Genomic DNA, 18974 nt, shown 5'->3' with positions numbered 1-18974 from the left:
TTGAACCCACAGCCCCTGTGGCAAGGAAACAGCCTTTTTACATGGGACGCTCACTCTACCAGGTGAGGTGCCCCAAATGATAAATCTCTTGTTCAATGATCTTTAATTAAATTCAATTAAATAGAAACTGATCAATTTGACACTATTATTAAACTAAAAAACAAAAAAGAACTAAAAAATAAATATATAATATACACAATATGATGGCAAACATGAACATATTTGAACACAAACAGTGTATACAAAATGTTCGGCCCCTAAAATTTGGTTATGAAGTACTGAGAACAGCCTAAAATGATAGTAAATTTTAAAGTAATTCAATTTTAGTCATTGAAAATATTCATGACTAACCCCTAACCGTAACCCTAACTCCTCAACCAAACCCTAATGCACAAAATTTTAAAAAACGTCAAAATACATTAAATTCAATCCTCTAAAACTAAACTAAAATGTACACAGTTATATACAATGTATTTTTGATGAGCCAATATTGGCCTGACTAAGGCTCTAGTATTTATGTCCAATTTTGTAAGGATACTGAACGTGTACTGTAAAGCCATGCTTCCATTAAATACTTACTGCGTCGTAATACCCTTATAAATCGTATGCCCTGTATGGGCATGTACCTAAACCTTAGATCTGTTTTGTGTTTTTGCTGCAGACTCTGAAATGTAGGAACGGTTGTTACCGGATGGTAATACGATAATAGCCGTTTTACAGACACAATGGAGGACATATAATGTTTCATGTTCTTTCTTTGTATGAGGATGTTTACTACAAGAGGGAGACAAGTTTTGTTTAAGAAAAGGCTGAAAGCAGTATAGCAAAATACTGCTGATGGGGCTCCTGGTTGCTCACCTGGCAGAGCAACCACGGGTTCAACTCCCACTCCCACTTTCATGCTTGAGCTGTCCTATGTAATATAGAGAGGCAAAAGCTAAAAAAACAAAACACAAAAAAAACCCGAGAGAGTCTTGAAAATGTTACATTGCTGCTTCGGTATCAGCAAAACTAACCAATAAACGGGCCACAATGTTTTTAGCTGCACATTTTAGCATCAGATCAGTGTGATATAGATATCACAACAGGGTTATATCAAAAAAAAGGGACGGAGAGGTTCTAATGGAACCATCCACAACTTCTCACAACGAAATAACAACGATAACCTTTCTAATATGTGACACTGAATAACTGAGGTGAACTGAACCAGACTGCTTGGTGGACACGAGACTTAAGGTTTTGTGCACATTTGAATTGGTATTAGCACTGCAATGAGGTACTAAGCACAGTGAATACATTTTTACAGCTACGTTGACGGATTTGGAAATGTAAGGAAAGTGTCATCGTCAGTGACAGCAGAAGCTCAGACGTTCCTGAGCTGCGGGTAAGTAAACCTCCCCCTGACAGTGGATTAAATCAGATAGTGTACGTCCTAATCCTCTCCCAGTGCAGCTTATTGTACAGGCCAGACACTGGGGAGGACATGACCCCACCTCCACACTGTTTAAGACTCAAGAAGATTGTGTTTGGGTTGTTTGTTTCTGACCACACAAAAATCAAATCACTGAATTTATCCAAGTGCAGAACATGTGACGGGGTGCTTTCAGCTCTGTGTACAGATTGTGTTCAGTCCACCATGCTTGTATGGAGAGTTTTTCAGATTAGTCTAATGAAAGTCCATGTATTCCTTTCATTAATAGGGATGTCCGCTGCTTAACTGTGCCGGGTTTGGAGGTTAAACACAAAGAGCATAAACATGGGGATCACACTGCAGGCTGTCACCCGGCAGGCTGGCTGCACAAGGTGCTCCTCTACCCAGCCTCTCACACTGTGACAAAGACCCTGCATCTTCTGTCAGCTTACGACATGAGACATGTCCTTGTGTTGGCAGAGAAAGAGAGCCCCCCTGCTGGACCGAGGGGGTTGGGTGTTAGTGCGGGTACTACCACCGCAGAGAATCACTTCTTTCTGCACTGCTTCCTCTTCATCTTCCACCACCCAACCCCCCGATCTTTAAGGAAAGCATGGCTCTTTCCCTGGCTCCCACCATCTGTCTATCAGGCTGTATTTCTGTGATAGTGTCTTGGCCAAGCACTCGGTGTGGGGCCACTCTGTTTGAGGCCCCCGCAGATTAGCCAGCACTGAGCACCAATCAACTGCTTGACCTGAGGTGGATAGATGTCAGTCATCAACCTTCCTAAACCACCACAAGAGCATTACACTTGCCAGTCTTTGGTCTATCTCAAGCTCCTTCTCTACCTCCCAGCAGCAAAACCTTTTAGTTACCTCACAAGCAGCAAAGCTTGAAGTCAAATACGTCCCCCATAACTAAACAGCAAAATAGGTGTTTTGTAAATCCTCTTTCAAACAGGCAATGCAAACCTGAAATTATGTGGATATTACCCAGAGGAAAATGTAAGAAGGCAAATGTTCCAATCAGTTGGATCGGACACGAAACAGACTTTAGCCTGCCAGCTCCCTAGTAAGTTCTTGGAACATGCGATTGAGCTCATGTGCGAATAGGGCGAGTAATTATCCAGAGAAGTCACAACGAGCTAATGGGATGCCGTTTCTAATAAGCAGCTCATGCCAAACAGAAGAAAACAAGCATCCACAGGTGAATAAAAAGACGGCAACAGAAATGTCACACTGGAAAGATGATGAAGATATCCATACTCTACCCAGGTGCCACCCCTCCAAGACAATATATTGATTATTCACATAGCCACAAAAGCTTGCTAGTTAGGTAAATGTAAACATACAGTATGTCCCTTTACTTGCAAATGCAAGCAGTGTTTTTATTTTCCCAATGAAGCCATGTCTCCTACTGCCAGTTGTTTCCAACAATTTGGCCAAAACTAGTGTATCTCAAGAACTAATGACTAGATTGCCAATACATTTAAATAAAAAGGATGATTCTCAGAGGATAATCCCAAGGGATTTTGGTGACCTGTGACCTTGCATGTAAAGCCACTATTTAACCTTAAACAAAGCTGCAGTACTTGAATCCGGTCTTGGTCTTAAGACCCCTTTTTTGAGGTCTTGCATTTCTCTTGGTTTCATGCCTTGTTGGATTCCACATTGCTCTCCAAATAAAGGTGCACCTATTTAAAGGTGACAATGTGTATCAATGAACTGATGCATCGATTTGGATTGATGCATCTTTACACCCCTAATTTAAACCGTGAATATCCCCAACCCCTACACTCTAAACCTTAACCCTTGTTCTGACCACCATCAGGACAAACTCCTTTTTATGCTGCCAGGGTGACTTTAAAGTCATCATTCATAACAAACGCTTCAGTACTTCATCCACGTCTTCAAATTGTTTGGTTTACAAAACACAGCAGACTTTTAGTGTCTAAACAAATCACAGCAAATCCTGTGCGACACTACAGGTGGATACGCTCCCCCTTTTAAACCCCTTGCAGATTTGTGTGTGTGTGTGTGTGTGTGTGTGTTTTCTTTCAAGATGAAAAATGTGCTGTGTTCCCTGGCTCATGACTAAGGAAAGAACTGACAAACAGGAGGTGGTTTGAGGTCTGTAAACCAGCGCTCTGCTGAATCACAGTGCGGCCCTCTGCTTTTTTACAGAATAAAACCCAAAGGAGAGCAGAAATGGAAGTACTGATGATCTGCCACATTCTGGAGCTCTCTGCTGTCCCCACACTGGTCTGGAATCAATCACTCCAGTCAGTCAGAGTGCTCCCACACTGGACGTCAGATGTGCAAACAAATGGACAGCAGCAGTCAGTCATTCAGTATGTCTACATGCACAGTTTAGTCAAGCTACAGCTATAGCTCTATTAGGCCACTGAATTACTACTGTCCTTGTCCCTGTATACTAGCATCAGGGGAGAATGGATTTATTAATTTATACTCCTTTAGCTTGTTGCTATTGGACCTTCTTCTGGCTGACCTATTACGTCACAGACCAAACAAGTTCGCAAGAGGCAAACAGGTTGCACGTTGATTGGTGACAACTTTTCGGCACTTTACATTTTGTACGTACTCTTCTCTTAACTATATCTTTGTCTTGTTTTGTTTTCTTCCCTTTGTCTTCTTTTTTTTCCCCGACTTTCTTCTATGAATCTTTGGTGTTCGACTTCCAGGTCAAAGCCAAGACTATAGAGCATGCACAGAACGCCTAGGCCAGTTCACATATCACTACTGCACAGAATGTAGCTATCTATGACAACACCATCGTATCATGGCAACGCCCATATCTTGGATATTTTAACCTCACTTCAGCATAGCGGGCATAAGTGGGGGCGTGTCGTCCATCTTTATATACAGTCTATGAGACTAACACAATAATTAGACTTGTTTTAACATCATGTAAACGTACTGATTGGAATGACTCTTGATTCATTCCAGTAAAAACAATTAACCACTGATCTAATTTGGTTTCTGCTCCAGTTTAGGAATGACATTTCAAATGTACAGTAGTAAGGATGATCAGATTTTCAGCCTGTTGTACAGGAGAACAAAGGCAACATGGTGCTCTAATAACTTGCTGACAGCATTCTGCTGTAATCATGGCAGTGAGGACTGAGTCATAGCTTTGCTCACTATATGGAGGTCATGTCTGTTTGTCACAGTGATGACTGCTCCTCTCCAGTGGAGGGCTCTCTCTAAAATTCCTCTCCCTGGCTTGTATTTGAGGCACGCTGATTCTTATGAATCCCCCTTTGTTCTTACACTCACAAGAAATATGATGTAGAGAAACACTGTGTGTGTGTGTGAAGCCTCCTTCGCCCAACACGAACGTGGTGCTCTTCTGTTCCTTCCCCCTGCCGGCTGGCCCGGAGGACAGCATTGCTGAGATAAAGCAGGATTGTTTTGTTCCCATGATGTGATGGCCAACAAAGCCCCTTGATGGAACTGGCTGCCCCTCTGCAAGCCCACAATCACATTAGATATAGATGATGTCACTCAGCCGCGCCAGCCCCGACTATTCCAGGGGCGGCGGGGCCATGAGGGAGGAGTGATGAAGGTTGTGGGGGAGGTGGTCTTTGTTTCACATTTCATCCGCACCAACCTCCTCCTTTTTTCCCCCAGAGGCAGCCGAGGCCCTTTTAATTTGCCCTTTTTTTTTTTTTTTACACATAGGTGGCAGCCTTCAGTAGCTGCTGAAGGAATACTCTCTATGACCCGAGCCGCAGCTCAAGACTGCGTCTCTGAGCTGACACAGACCAGCGGGGCTGAGCAGACCCAGCCCTCCCCCCATCATCACAGAGAAGACATGAGGCAGGGATGCGTCAGCACGCTTCAGTCACTGACCGTAAAGCAAACGGTGACAGGGACCTTAAAAATCTTGACTGAGCACATCAATGTAATGACAGTCCCCCATGATGCCTCTGTGAATTGTCTAGACAGTCACACAGATATGAACAACCTGCTGAACAGGGCAGAGGGAAGATATTTGAAGGAAAATTTCACGTTAACCCTTTAACACCTGGACCGTCAGTTTTCTTGTGCTGCGTTTTGCGTTCTTTTACAAGCATTAAAAATTCTGAAACATTTAAAATTAATGGATTCTTTTTTTTTTTTAATTGTGGAAAAAGGCAATACGTAGCTTGTCATAAGGTGCCATGCAAACAGCAAAAAAATAGGAAAAGATGACAAGAAAATGACCTGAAAATCTACTGTTTGTTTGTTAATTTTTTTAAATAAGGGAGATTAAATTATTATAAGTGTATAAACCTGCCTAGTATCAATACTGAGGTATAAATATTGTGATATTTTATTTTCTCCATATCACTCAGACAGTTGTGTTTATAATGTAATGGTGTGATTATTGTTGTTATTGTAAGTGTGGAGGGATTATCTGTGCAGCATTGAGTCCAAGACAAATTTCCCACAAGGGGACAATAAAGTATATTGTATTGTACATGTATTGTACGTATTGTATATCGCATAGTATATAGTATAGTATCGTATCGTATCGTATCGTATCGTATCGTATCGTATCGCCCTACTTGATAGGATTTTTAAAACTTTGATATTACTTCTTTACTCAACGTACAAATAATCACTTTTACATCACAACATCAGCTAGGGTCCTGTGAAACTGCATTAATTTCTCTGACAGACACTGATTACATTAGTGATAATGGAATAAAAGTTGTATTTTGAAATGCATAATAAAGCCAACAAATTCATTTTATGCTGATTTTTTTTTATGATGCAAAAATATGTGAAATGTTGTCAAATTGAACAGGGATGGACAGAGGGAGGATGGCTCAAAACCTCAATGGGAGTAACTCTCTCTATCTCTCTCAACACATTAAAGAAACAGCCATTGAAAGATGTTACTTTCCACACTCCATCTCACACCTGAAACACACAGCAGCTCATGCATTATTCATCCACGCAGTGAGTGAATGAAAGAGATGCTGCTTTGAGCATCCAGGAGCCGATCCCTGCAGTGCTTCTTTGAGTTAAGGAGAGGGGAAAAAAGCCCCTGATGCTCATTTTACATAAGACGACAATCTGACGGTGACTTCTTTTTCAATGAGCGCAGTGACAAAGTCGTTTGACAGGCGCTACTTTATTAATGCATGCTGGCCCCAGCGAGGAGCCACAACTCTGCAGCACATGCGGGATGTGCCCCACTTTTCATAGCAGCACATGCATGTATGCGGATGTGCGAGCGTGGCTGTGTGACATCAATACGTCAGAGGGGTACTTTCATCATGCGTTCAGAAGAGCAGCTCTGGAGGGGATCGGTTGAAAGTGACACTTTGAGAGCTGAGACGAGCAAGAGTGAGGAGTGTTGCTAAACCTGATGAGCGCTGAGCCCGCGGTGGCGTTAATCTCGCCACGAAATGCTACCTTGGCAGCGGTGGCAGCTGACAGGTGCTAATTGGCAGTCACAGCCTTATAGGCTCAATAATGCACTTTCTCACACCTTTCCCTGAGTCTTTATCCTCGAGCGTACCGCACAGCAAATTAAAACACCATTTTACTGCTGTAGTATCTCATGACACCAAAAGAGACCGCAAATAAAAAAGAAACCAAAAATAACTGAAAACGTCAGCGGTGAAATCAATGTTGGGATGTGATAATACAAAAACAAGTGTAAATTCACAATTCAGCACAACATACACTCAGGCATCCACACACTGCCTGTTTTTTTGCTTATTGTTATGAGCAGCTAATCAGCTGTCTTAGAGCTCATGACCAGTCTTTCTACAAAATCTTGTGCAAGTCTGTGAATCCATTTGGGAGTTATGCGCCATTTTGCAATGGTTTTCTAGGCCCTAATAGAGGGCCTGAGACCCTCTTGTGATGGGATCACTTCAGCCACAACACAGTGATTAATGACTTAAAGCAAATGTCAGCCAGAGGTTTAAATTGTGCTTAAGGGCTAATGACCTGTTCCCTACTTCCTGCCTCCCCCAAAATAATTTATCATAAAATCTAAATATTTATAAATCAAAAGTAAAGTTCTCGTGTCTTTTGTTCTGTATTTGAAACACGTTCTCATCCCAAGTTGTCACATGTTGCTGCTCTTTCACATTTACATATTACACCAGGATGTTAAAAAAAAAACAACAAAAGCATGTGGGTTATGTTTGGTCAACAAAACCCCAGGACAACCAATGCTGGGACAACAACAAAAGCACGTTTAAGATTAGGCTACAAAGGCAAGGTGGTTACAATTAGGAAAAATAATACTTGATGAACTCACTTGCAATTAAACTTTTTGAGACTTTGAGTCCACAAAGTGGAGATGAATGTAGTCAGGATCAGGACAGCACTCCAATTAAAAAGTTTTAATTGCCACACAGACATTTTGAGCAAGTTGCCCTTCTTCAGCGAGTAGATCTGGCTGATGCTGTTACGTTAAACACCGGCTTAGCCTCTTTCGCTTTGCGATGCCAGCATGCTGCCTCAAATCACACACTGGATCAGAATGATGCTGCTGTTTTTTTGTTTCTGTGTAAAAATGCAAAGGCTGCTTTAATACGGGACTTTGTAGTGGCCCTATAGTGTGATCTCTGTGTATAAAGGACTATTTTAACAAAACTAGATTTTTTCCCTTTAAAAGTAAAACGCAATCCGGGATTTTTCAACCTAAAACGGAGTCAGCAGTGTTTTAAATGGTCGCTCTTTTAGGCGTTCTAAAACAGTGAGGATTTAAGCCTTATTCCACAATTCACACATCACTGTGTGTGGCTATGGATGCTGGAGGAGGTGCAGAGAGCCTGGTTGGTTTTTTACTGGTGCCAGCGGGGAGTTTCAGTGTTGCATTGTCTAAAAGTCAATAGCATTTCCCGCCCTGCAAAAGAAAAGTGTCAGGGGAAACAAGCATGTTTGATGGACGTACCTCTTCCGGAAGGCTAACAACCAAGCCATTCTCCGCCTGGCCCACCAGCGCCTGGAGGAAATACTCGCTGCAGGCGGCCAGCACGGACCGGTGCCCGCGGAACTCCTTGCCCTCCACCAGGACAGTCACATCGCACAGGATATCCTGCTTCCGCTGGTCGTTGAGGCAGAGGAGGATATTGGTACAATGAACTGTCGACTCATACACATACATGGGGGCTTCAGGCTTCTCATCCACGGACATTCCGCTCACGCCCTGGAAATAGAAGCACAACAGAGGGGGGGGTCAGCTTACAGCCGAGCCCAGCGAGCGCATACCGCAGGGCTGACATCAGCCCCGTCGGTCTGCTGCAGCCAGCCTCATGATTCAACACATAGACGAGCCTGACTGACTGACTGCTGCTGCTTCTCATGCCCGATCCCTCTTTAACAATAAAAAAACCTGTAAAATGTTGTTTTGCATGCTTCTGCTCACACCACATATCCACACATGAATCACAAAAGACTTTCAGTATATTCCACACATTTTCCCCTCCCACTGCACACTCAAATAACAAAAAAACATAATTGAATCAACAACAAAACACCCACAGAACACAGTTTACTTAAAAAACAATTACATTGTAATTAAAAGGTAGCCAAGAGCATCCAGAGTTACTGGGTCTGTACTTTTTTGCTGTGGAGATCCACATGTGTTTGTAATCTACGCAGGACTCACTGTATAGGTATGCTGAGCAGCTTGGACACACTTAGAAAGAGAACATCAGCTGAAAAAGGAGGAGGATAGTACAGGAGCTTCATCACAGGATAAGAACCCAAATGACCGCAGAGAGGTTGTTTTGTAGCCATGAGAGTGGAAACAATTACTGTAAGCCTATAATATGGCCACAAAAGCCTGAGTCTTTTTTTCTGCAGTTGCAAAAGGCCTCTATCCCCCACTGCTGCTGTGATCATCTCAATTTAACACAAAGTGATTTAAACTAGGCTCAGTATACACATGTTATATGCAGAAATATTAAAGGAGCAGTACGCAAAAATTTAGAGCAGATCTGAAGCCACTTTTAAACTGCTTGCTTAAGGTTAGAATATCGCTTTATTATGCTGCCGCACTGTTCTGTATAAAAGATATGATTGTGTAATAAGGAGACAGAGTTGTCTTTCATTTAACCCTTTGAAAGTATTCAAAAACTTCGAATTCCAAGAAAATTGGTTTGCTTTCTTTTGAAAACACGGGAAAAAGGCAATGAGCAAAAAACTAGTAGATTTGGAAAACTACTTTTTTCAAAAACTAGGGAAAATGTCCCAAAACTGTATTTATTGTTATCATATTTATATATTTAACTTTTTTTTTTTTTTTTTTTACAGAATTGTTGTTATTTTCTATTATTTCTAATATAATAAAAGTACAAGACAATTTCCTGAAAATTAGTGGGAAAGCCAAATAATAATAATAATAATAATAATAATAATAATAATAATGATAATGATAATACATAATAATAATAATAATAATAATAATAATAAGAAGAAGAAGAAACAAAAGATGACCTAAAATTATAGCAAATCTTTAAAAATAATTTTAAAGTTTAAGTTATTTGGACATTTTTTAAAGCTTTCTTAGAATTCTATTATAATCCAACAATTTCTTGCAATTTGTGGAACACTTCTTACCAAATAAATTTAGAATTTTTTTTGAAGAAGCGAGAGACAAATGTCTAGGTAAAAAAAGAATAAAAGCTAGGTGGAAAAAAACTATATTTATAATGATCAGAATTACACATTTAAAGTTATGCTACAAAAGTTGCGTTATTATATTTTTGAGCACTTGTTTCTTGCTTGTTTTTTTTTATCTGTATTGTCTATTTTTCATCACTGTACCTGTACTGCCTATGCATGTACAAATGTCGTCTTTGCCTTTTTTTTTTTATAAAGAAAAAACAACAACTTTATTTCACTTTCTCTTTTTTTGTTTTAACTAATTTTCAGGTAATTTTCTTGTACATTTTACTAATTTCTTGCTGTTTTTTTGGTCTTTTTTTTTCTTTTGATGCTTATTGTCGTCTTTCCATATTTAAAAAAATATCAAGCCAATTTGCTTAGATTTGCTGCTGATCTATCAATCCTTAGATATACAGCAACACTTATACGACCATCTTCAGTAAGCAGAGGGGACACTGTCGTCTCTTAGCCTTTACCCACTGCAATTAACGAATATTATAAATAAACAACGTGTTATGATCCCCTATGGCTCCGGCTTTATTGCCTGACTGGAGTTGCGGTAAGTCAGCGTAACTCCACACTTCCAAAACACAAACCCCGTGAAGCTCGACTCTGGGAACACAACAGCACGTGCCCCGGATTTTCCAGCCAAACGTTCCATCCCACTCGCACTGTGATGACAGACGCGGAGCTATCTTCCCTCAGAGAAGCCACCAGATACACAACACACACAGACAGACACAGACACATAACTTAATCGAAAAGACCTTTATATTAGACCGCGCTCAGTGCCAAGATGCCCCTCTGCTATTTGTAGGCTTGTGGTCGCAGGTTTGAAATGAACTGTGCTACTCTCTGTCATCTGTTGACACAACAGCACACAGACTAAAGCTGACATTTGTTACATTTGTCATTCTGGACCCCTTTGTGTCTGCTGTGTTTGTGCGAGGATTGAACTCATCGACCCCTAATAAAGTAGAATTATGAGCTAAAGTGAGCTATTCCACTGAATAAAATTAAATTATCTGTCAAAATGAATGCCTTGACGTGAGGTGACTTTGTCCTTTTGTCCTACTTTTTCATGGCGCTTCAAATTAGATTTCCTCAAAAAAAAAGTTCCCATCAGTGTTTTTTTTCTCAGTGTGTTAACAAGCTATCAGACAAATGTAGACGTCTTGAAAATGTGATTACACACACGGAAAATGTCCTTGTTCACGGAACTGTTCTAATGAAATTTCTCCTTGTTATGATTGGAGAGAAAATAACACCAAGTGCTGGATGTTTACATGTTGTGTAACTTTGCTGCTTTTGACTGACAGCTCATGAGTCAGAAGGACTCCCTATGTATGGAAATGTTTATGGAAGGAAAGTTTTGCTAACCTGTGTTTGTTTAACTGACCTGTTTTTTTGTGCAAATCAGAGAAGCGTACATCACATCTGACTTTTGAGTGTTAGCAATGACTACATAACCAAATAAAATTTTAAAACCTGGATCGACATAGGGTTTCTTGCGCTTTCACAGGCATTAAAACCTCTGAAACATTGAGCAAATTGATGTGATTTCTTTTAAAAACATGGCAGTCAGCAACCTGACTGCCATGTTGTGCCAAAAAATAAGTAAACGGTGACAAGAAAATTACCATAAAAGAATTGCTAAAAAAGATAGATAGAAAATTAGACATTTTTCAAAAAGCTACGGATAAATACAAGAAAAACTATATTTATTATCCTAATAATTATCAGAAATTACTATTTTTTGCATATATGTATTATTTAATTTTTGCTCTTTTTCTCAGGTCACTTTTCTTTTTTTTTGTTTGGCTAATTTCAGGTAATTTTCTTCTAACTTTTTCCAATTTCTTGCAAATTTCGGACTCATTTTGTTTTTAAGCTGCCCATTGCCTGCTTTCCATGTTTCTGAAAGCTGTGAAGCCAATTTGCGCAGGTTTCAAAGGGTTAAGCAAAGGAAGCGCTCACTGACTCATGTTTTTTACTCTGAAAAATGCTCAGCAAGAAGAGAAGTGTTACTGATAATGAAGAAGCAGAGCTAACATCCTTCAGCTAAATAACGACATTGTTCACACAAAAGAACACAGCAGTAGAAATCTTCCACCACTTTAAAAAATAAAAATAAAATAAAACTTTAAAAAATAAATAAATAAATCCAGTTTTTATGCAAAGAAACAAAATGGCACAAGTGGCTCCAGATGTTAAACTTTCCCATATTTATACAGAAGATGAAAAATGACATGTAAGGGCACGTTAATAGAAGTATGCACAGCTGCATGTAAATGGGAATGTTACAGGAATGCTTCTTTACATTAGCCATATTGTCTTTTTCCGAGTAAGGGCAAAAAATTGAATATTTTGCACATATACGTAGTTGGTGCTGAGTGTGATCATTTGCCATAACAGACTCTGTTCTGAGTCTGTGGGAAATTTTTTTCCATCATCCAGGATTCTCAGAGTGGGTGGATCTGGTAATCCCACACACACTTGAGGCCTCAGCGAAGGCGGTGTGTGTGTGTAGATGGTGCGATTGTCGCTACTACTACACTACTGGGAGTGTGAAAATGGATAGCGAGAGGCTTCTTCACCTTGCAAATAGAACCAACTCCCATCTTGTGAAAACAGGAGCGTGTCACGAGGTGAAAAAGCAGCACAGGAGGGCTCACAGCACTGACGCTGAGCAGCTGAGACACTGATTGCTGGCTATTGTTACATGAGAAAACGTCTTTCCTTCCGAAGGCAATCAATCCAGTTGACAATTCCCACAGCAACACATATCAGAGTGCTGAATGAAATTGCTGGATATGGCGTTCAGTTTGTGTTCATGTGCTGCGGTTTGCAATCACACTCACTACAAACCTGCACAGCCTCTGAAAAACCTGCATCTAGCACTATCATTTTAACAGCTGCTGTTTTGTCCTGAAGCAGCAGTTCTAACAGGATAGAAAGAAGCTGTTGCACATGACAGCTAAATAAATGTAATGTAAATGTAATGTAATAAGGTAGGTTAGATATATTCTCCATTTCAACCCAACTGCCAGAAAAAATGTTGGCTATTTATGTTTCTGCAAACCATTGATATTTTACATTTTTGCACATTATTATACAGCAGATGTGTTGACATCTGCTGTAAAACATTGTGTTTTTCATAATCCAGCAATGCTGTGGTTAACTTGTGGTTGATCACTTAGTTAATGGTTAATAAAAAGATCATGTTTTGGCTTAAATGACCTAAGTTTGGGGGCTCAATCCTCGCTGGAAAAGCAGGATTGTGTCTGTAAATAAACAACTGCTTTGCATGGCACTATCTGAACAGGAAATGCAGGGATGTCTCTGTAAAAACAAACAAAAAAATGACAACTGACTGCTAAAAAAATCTCAGGATCGAGAGGTAAAAACCCGCAGAAAAAACACTGACAGGACCCTAAAAACACCCACATTTGGGGGCTGAAAGGCCACTGTGGAAAAAGCCAACGGTCCTTAAAAAGCTCCCAAAATTGGAGCCAAAAAAAACCCCACAGAAAAAAATGGGTTCCCAAAAAAACACCCATGCATGATGGCTAAAAAGCATGGTTATAAGTATTAAATGTTGAATAAAAGGCTGCATGTAAATCTAAAATATCTAAAATAAATTCTTGTTTCCTGTAATTGTGCAAAATATTAGCTCTGAGTTAGTTCATGACCAAACTGTCGATCTCTTACAGAATGTATGAACACATTCACTTGAGTTGTGTGGGAATTTTACACATTAAATTATCTGAGCCTAGCCACCAAACAGTTTTTTGCAGTGAGTCTGGAAAACATCTGGACAGCATCCACTTAATCAACTGAGCTAGAAGCCAAACAGATCCAAGCCAGCTACAGTGGTAAGTGTTTCAGTCGATAATGCAACCTGTCACCTTTTAAAACTCTCAAAGCTCATGATTATCTAAATGTATATAGGCCAGGTTTTGCAGATGTAATATGCAAATGACTCAGCAACTGCATGACTCACTTTTGACCTCATGTTCATGAAGAAACTTGAATTAAAGTGACAGTTGAGAGCATTTACAGAACAATCCACATCAGCAAAATCTAATCTCAACCCAGTGATTGATGCTTTTGTCCTATCAGGTGCAAGAGACAATCGTGTTGTGGCGTCATCGACATAGACGAGCACTTGTCAATCATCTACGGCCCACTAGAAATGACGTCTAACACGAGCTAATGCGTACTGAGCCCAGACCACAATGAGGGAAGTGAAAATTGTGGGCTGACTCTGCGAGGCTACACTGAGCCATGAATTGCATTAAAAATCTCTTAACCCTTTGAAACCGGGAGCTACATCCCTTTTCTTGTGCTGCTTTCACACCTTTCACAAGCAAAATTGGCGATTTTTCTTTCAAAAACATGGGGGAAAAAGGCCAATATGCACCTTAGTGAGAAATGTTTCACAAATTGCAAGATATTAGATCTGGAAAATTACTCTATAAAGCTTGGTCAAAAATGTCTGGGGAAGAAAGAAAAAATGCTAGGAAAAACTAAATTTATTGCTAATTATCATGTTGAAATCATGTTGAAGAATTATACAATTTATACAATTTATTTACATTTAATATTAAATAACTTTTTCCATGTCTTGTTTGTCTTGCCTTGTTTGTTTGTTACTTTTAAAAATGTTCAGATTTTTTTTGTACTTAAAAAAAAAATCTTAGTTTCAGGTCATTTCTTCTTTGTTTTAAAAGATTTATTGATAATTATCATAATCATATACATATTTTTTTTTTTATTGTACAGAATTATTGGAATTTTTAAGGCACTTTTCCAAGTCTCGTTTGCCTTGCCTTGTGTTTTTTTCTTTCTTTTTTTTGGTTTGTTTGTCACATTTTTTCCAGCCTAAATTTTTTTCCATTTGACTTTATTTCTTGCTGATTTTTCAGTCATTTCTTCTTGTTTCAAAAGTTGCAAGAAATTAGTATAATAACTGTATTTATTGATAATAATCATAAATACATATTTTAACTCATGTTACAGAATTATCATGTTTTTGAAGCACTTTTTCAAAGTCTTGTTTGCCTTGCCTTTTTTTTCTTTTCTGTTTGTTGAGTTGTTTTTGTTTTTAAACAAATTCTTGTTTTTTTGTACTTTTTTCCTATTTTCTTGCTAATTTTCAGGTAATTTCTTCTTTTGTTGCTCATTTTCTTCTTCCCATCTTTTTAAAAGAAATCAAGCCTTTCTGGTCAGGTCTCAAAGGGTTAATATCGGCCCTTTCATAGCTGGAGTTGTTTACCTGTGTCAGAGCTGAGGAGCAGTCTACTGTCTGCTGTGGGGGCTGTTGTGGAACATCTATGTCAGTCCAGACTTTCCTGTGGTTCTGGGCTGCTCGAACTGTTGTGTAGTTTGCTTATTTCCACCAAAACATTTCTCAGTTGGCCTCCTATGATAATGACCTGTCTTCCAAGAATAATGTTTCCAGATGCGGTTGCGAGCTTCGGAGCAATCCAAACATGCTATTTCTACCCTGGAATGCACTTGGACTTCAGATGGTTTTGTTGCAAGTGGGAGGAAAATGCAAGGGTGACACAAATACACGCATACAGTGTGCAAAAGCATATTCATACATGCGCTCGTACAGACAGACGTACCCAGACAAACACACCACAAAATAGCAGGCTGTGGCAGAATTCTGATTAGAAGTGCTGATGGATGCAGAAGATTTTGTATTTTTCTCCTCTTTATGACTTCCAGGGTCAGTTGTTGACGGCAGCTCTTTCCGCCGCGTTAATACTGATGACGCCAACCTTCTCGGCAAGTTGCATACATTCCTTGCGCAGATCAAAAGCACAGCGTGGTGGTGATGAGAGTGCGCTCCAGCAGCGGTCAGAGCCGGCTGCAGGGCGCTCTGCTGGCTGCTCCTGGAGAGCGCCTGCTGATCTAAAGGGGGAGCTGAAGAAGACTAATGTGGCTGGAGACGTGTTAGCTCTGCTTTACCTATTTCGGCAATTATTCTTGTGGAGCAATGGTGCACCGCGTGTACACACAATCTCACACACTGCCATACGGTACAGAGGGTACATAAGAGGGAGCTGAAGGTAACATCCTGTATCAAACAATGCTTTCATTATGGTCACCTGTCACAGCGTTCATGTGTGAATGGAAGGTCTGTACTGACTGTACCTGCTGTTGACTTACTGTTGTCCTTGGTCAGATTGATTGATTCCTAACACATGGTTTTACAGTCTAAGGTTCAGTCACAAAGTTTGATTCTTTGGTTCTCACTATTAAGATCAGCATTGTTCTTATGCATGTGTGTTCAATGTAATATGCAGATTTTTAAAAGTGGGGTTGCATTTGGTACTTATCCATAGACAGTGTATTACATAGTGTAGATGGCGGTCAGCATACCCCAGTTTCTACAAGTCTTTGTACCCATCTGTGCTCCCTTCAAAGCCACCAGACTCCTTCTAAAAAAAGACTAATTTTACCTTTTGAAACCTGGAACGGCATGAATTTTCTTGATCTGTATTCAGATTTCTTTCACTTATGTTTAAACCTTTGAAACTTGAGCAAATTGGTTTGATTTCTTTTGAAAACATGGCTATAAAGGCAAGGAGCAACTTGGAAAGATGCCCCATAAACTGCATGAAATTAGCAAAAGGTGACAAGATAATGACCTGAAAAACAGTTTTAAATATATATATATATATATATATATATATATATATATATATATATAGTGATTGCTAAATTAATAAAAGTTAAAAATAATTTTAAAAATAAATACATAAATTATAATAATAGGTCCTGAAATCCCCAAAAAGTCCTTAAATCCTAGAAACATCCTTGACGCTCAAAAAATGTCCTTAACTCACAGAAATGTCCTAAAATCCTATAAATGTATTTACATCCAATAAACATTCTAATATCATAGAAATGTCCCAAAAACTCTTAAAATGTCCTAAAGTCCTTAAAACATCCTTAGATCCTGGAAACATCCTTAAATCCAAGAAGCATTCTAAAATCCAAGACACATGTATGGGGCTGCTGCAAATGGCCCCTGGCCTCCTGTCATTTTACAAAAATGGCCCCCAAGCAGAGCAAGTACCTAGAGTGTAGGTGGGTTAACTTTCATCTCCTTGATTTAATCAATTTTATTTTCATGCACCACTAAAAGCAGAACTAAGATTTGACCTAACACACACACCGGAGATAAAAAAAGAGCACATTTACAGCCAAGCAGTGAGCTGAAGAGCAGGATGTTTGAGTCAGCTTTGGCCTGACTGTATCATATGACGTGGTCTTAGTTTGGGGACTTTATGTAGGAGGGGCGGGAGGGTGGGGTGGTTTAAGTGTGACAGTGTGTCATAATGTGCTGTGTGATGTGTGTCCTCTCTCGCTCTCTGTCTGTCTGCAGTGTGTGTGGAGGGAGGAGGCGGCGCCGGGTCATGGCGGAATGGAATACATAAAGGAGGGAGGGAGGGCCGACTGCCTTCGGGGGGCTGAACTGAGCCCCCGGTGGCAGAGTCATGATTGCTCCTATCATAAAAACACATCATTCACTGCTCAGGAAGCTTACATATCCTCTATGCATTCCACTGAGACGCCTTTGTGTACATCTACAGTGCAGTGATGGGCAGAAAAAGCAATGCAAGTTGTTTTCACATTCTTTCCCCTTGATTTAAAACCAACACTGACAGATTCTATATGAAGGCTTCCTGCTTTCTTTGTGCTGCAGGCAAAGAGGTATTAAACATCTCTGCAAGTAATAAGCATTTTCATGCGCACGTCTTATAATAAATGTCAGGGGTTGCCAGTCTAGCATGTTGAATCAGACTCAGGAGTTGATAATCAAGCTGCAGCAAGCAGAACCACTGGACTCTGACGAATCACACTGACTCAGGATGTTCCTTTAAGAACAGCCTTGACTGTCCAAGCATGAAGGAGACAAACACATGCAGTATATGAATGTTTCTTCTTGACCTTGGAAACCTCTGTCCACAAATAACATGTTTTTATGATAATAAAAGTTTGTTACTAAACTATATAAAGGTTTCCCACACATTCATTTACTTGTGGCAGCCCGCCACAATTAAAACATCTGCCACCACAATAGATTTTCTATTTTTGAAGCTGGACAGTACATTAGGAGTGCTGCTGAAACATATGGACCGTTTATGCATTGCACTGCACTATCAGAGCGCAGAGCTAATCTGGGCACAGATGGAGCAGCAGAACCTCAGGATCATTGTTTATCTTCACTCACAAACAGCTGCTCCTCTCATCCATCGATCTGGTCTGATCAGATAAGATCAGCTTTTTATATATATATTTTTTTCAATTAAATTGATATTTTGAAGATACTTTGTTTTGACATTTTTTGAGGACAACTTAAGTGTGAAACTGGGAGAAAGAGGGGATGACATGCAGTTTGAGTCCAACCTTCAACTGCTTAAGCAAAAACACAGCCTCTTAACATGGGGCACCGACTCTACCAGATGAGCTACTGGGCACACTAGTCTGATCAGCTTTTAAATGGAGTGACAGATCAATTATCCAACCCACGAGTCACAAACTGCTATTGAGGAAAAAAGAACTCCACCTGCACTGCGTTCACAGACCAGCAAATACCTCAGAATTCACTGAGGGGACACAGAATGATACAAGGGGACAGGCATGCATTCAAAAGAGAGAAAAAAATCAGTATACCTCAACAGCAAATATCTTCAAACACTCTGCAAGTCACACAAAACAATTTAGACTGATAAATAGTGCTAAAGGTAAAAGGAAAAATATGTATTTTTGATTTTAGCGTGAACTGTCCTATTAAGTCTAAAAAAATGCTGTTTTGTTAATGATCTGATTGCTTTGGAGAAGCTTTTTCAGCAAGTCAATGCAAATACAGTTTTCACTTGTTGATATATTAACATATTGGT

The 18974-nt window shown here is 39.8% G+C and overlaps 1 protein-coding gene across 3 annotated transcripts in view; it reads right to left on the bottom strand.

Moving 5' to 3' along the window:
• bach2b (BACH transcriptional regulator 2b) overlaps positions 1-18974 on the bottom strand; it is a 124527-nt gene that overhangs the window by 33576 nt on the left and 71977 nt on the right. For all 3 annotated transcript variants that reach the window (XM_088089309.1, XM_042504051.2, XM_088089310.1), the window contains one exon: positions 8336-8590. In XM_088089309.1, the coding sequence (XP_087945435.1) occupies positions 8336-8578 (243 nt within the window). In that variant the 5' untranslated portion in view covers positions 8579-8590. The remainder of the gene's footprint in view (positions 1-8335; positions 8591-18974) is intronic.

This window comes from Plectropomus leopardus, chromosome 16 (genome assembly GCF_026936395.1).
Source record: "Plectropomus leopardus strain MGB_pleo_1.0 chromosome 16, ASM2693639v1, whole genome shotgun sequence".
NCBI classification, from domain to species: Eukaryota; Metazoa; Chordata; class Actinopteri; order Perciformes; family Serranidae; genus Plectropomus; species Plectropomus leopardus.
Note: the sequence above shows the minus strand (reverse complement) of the source record. Positions and strands in the feature narration are given on the sequence as shown.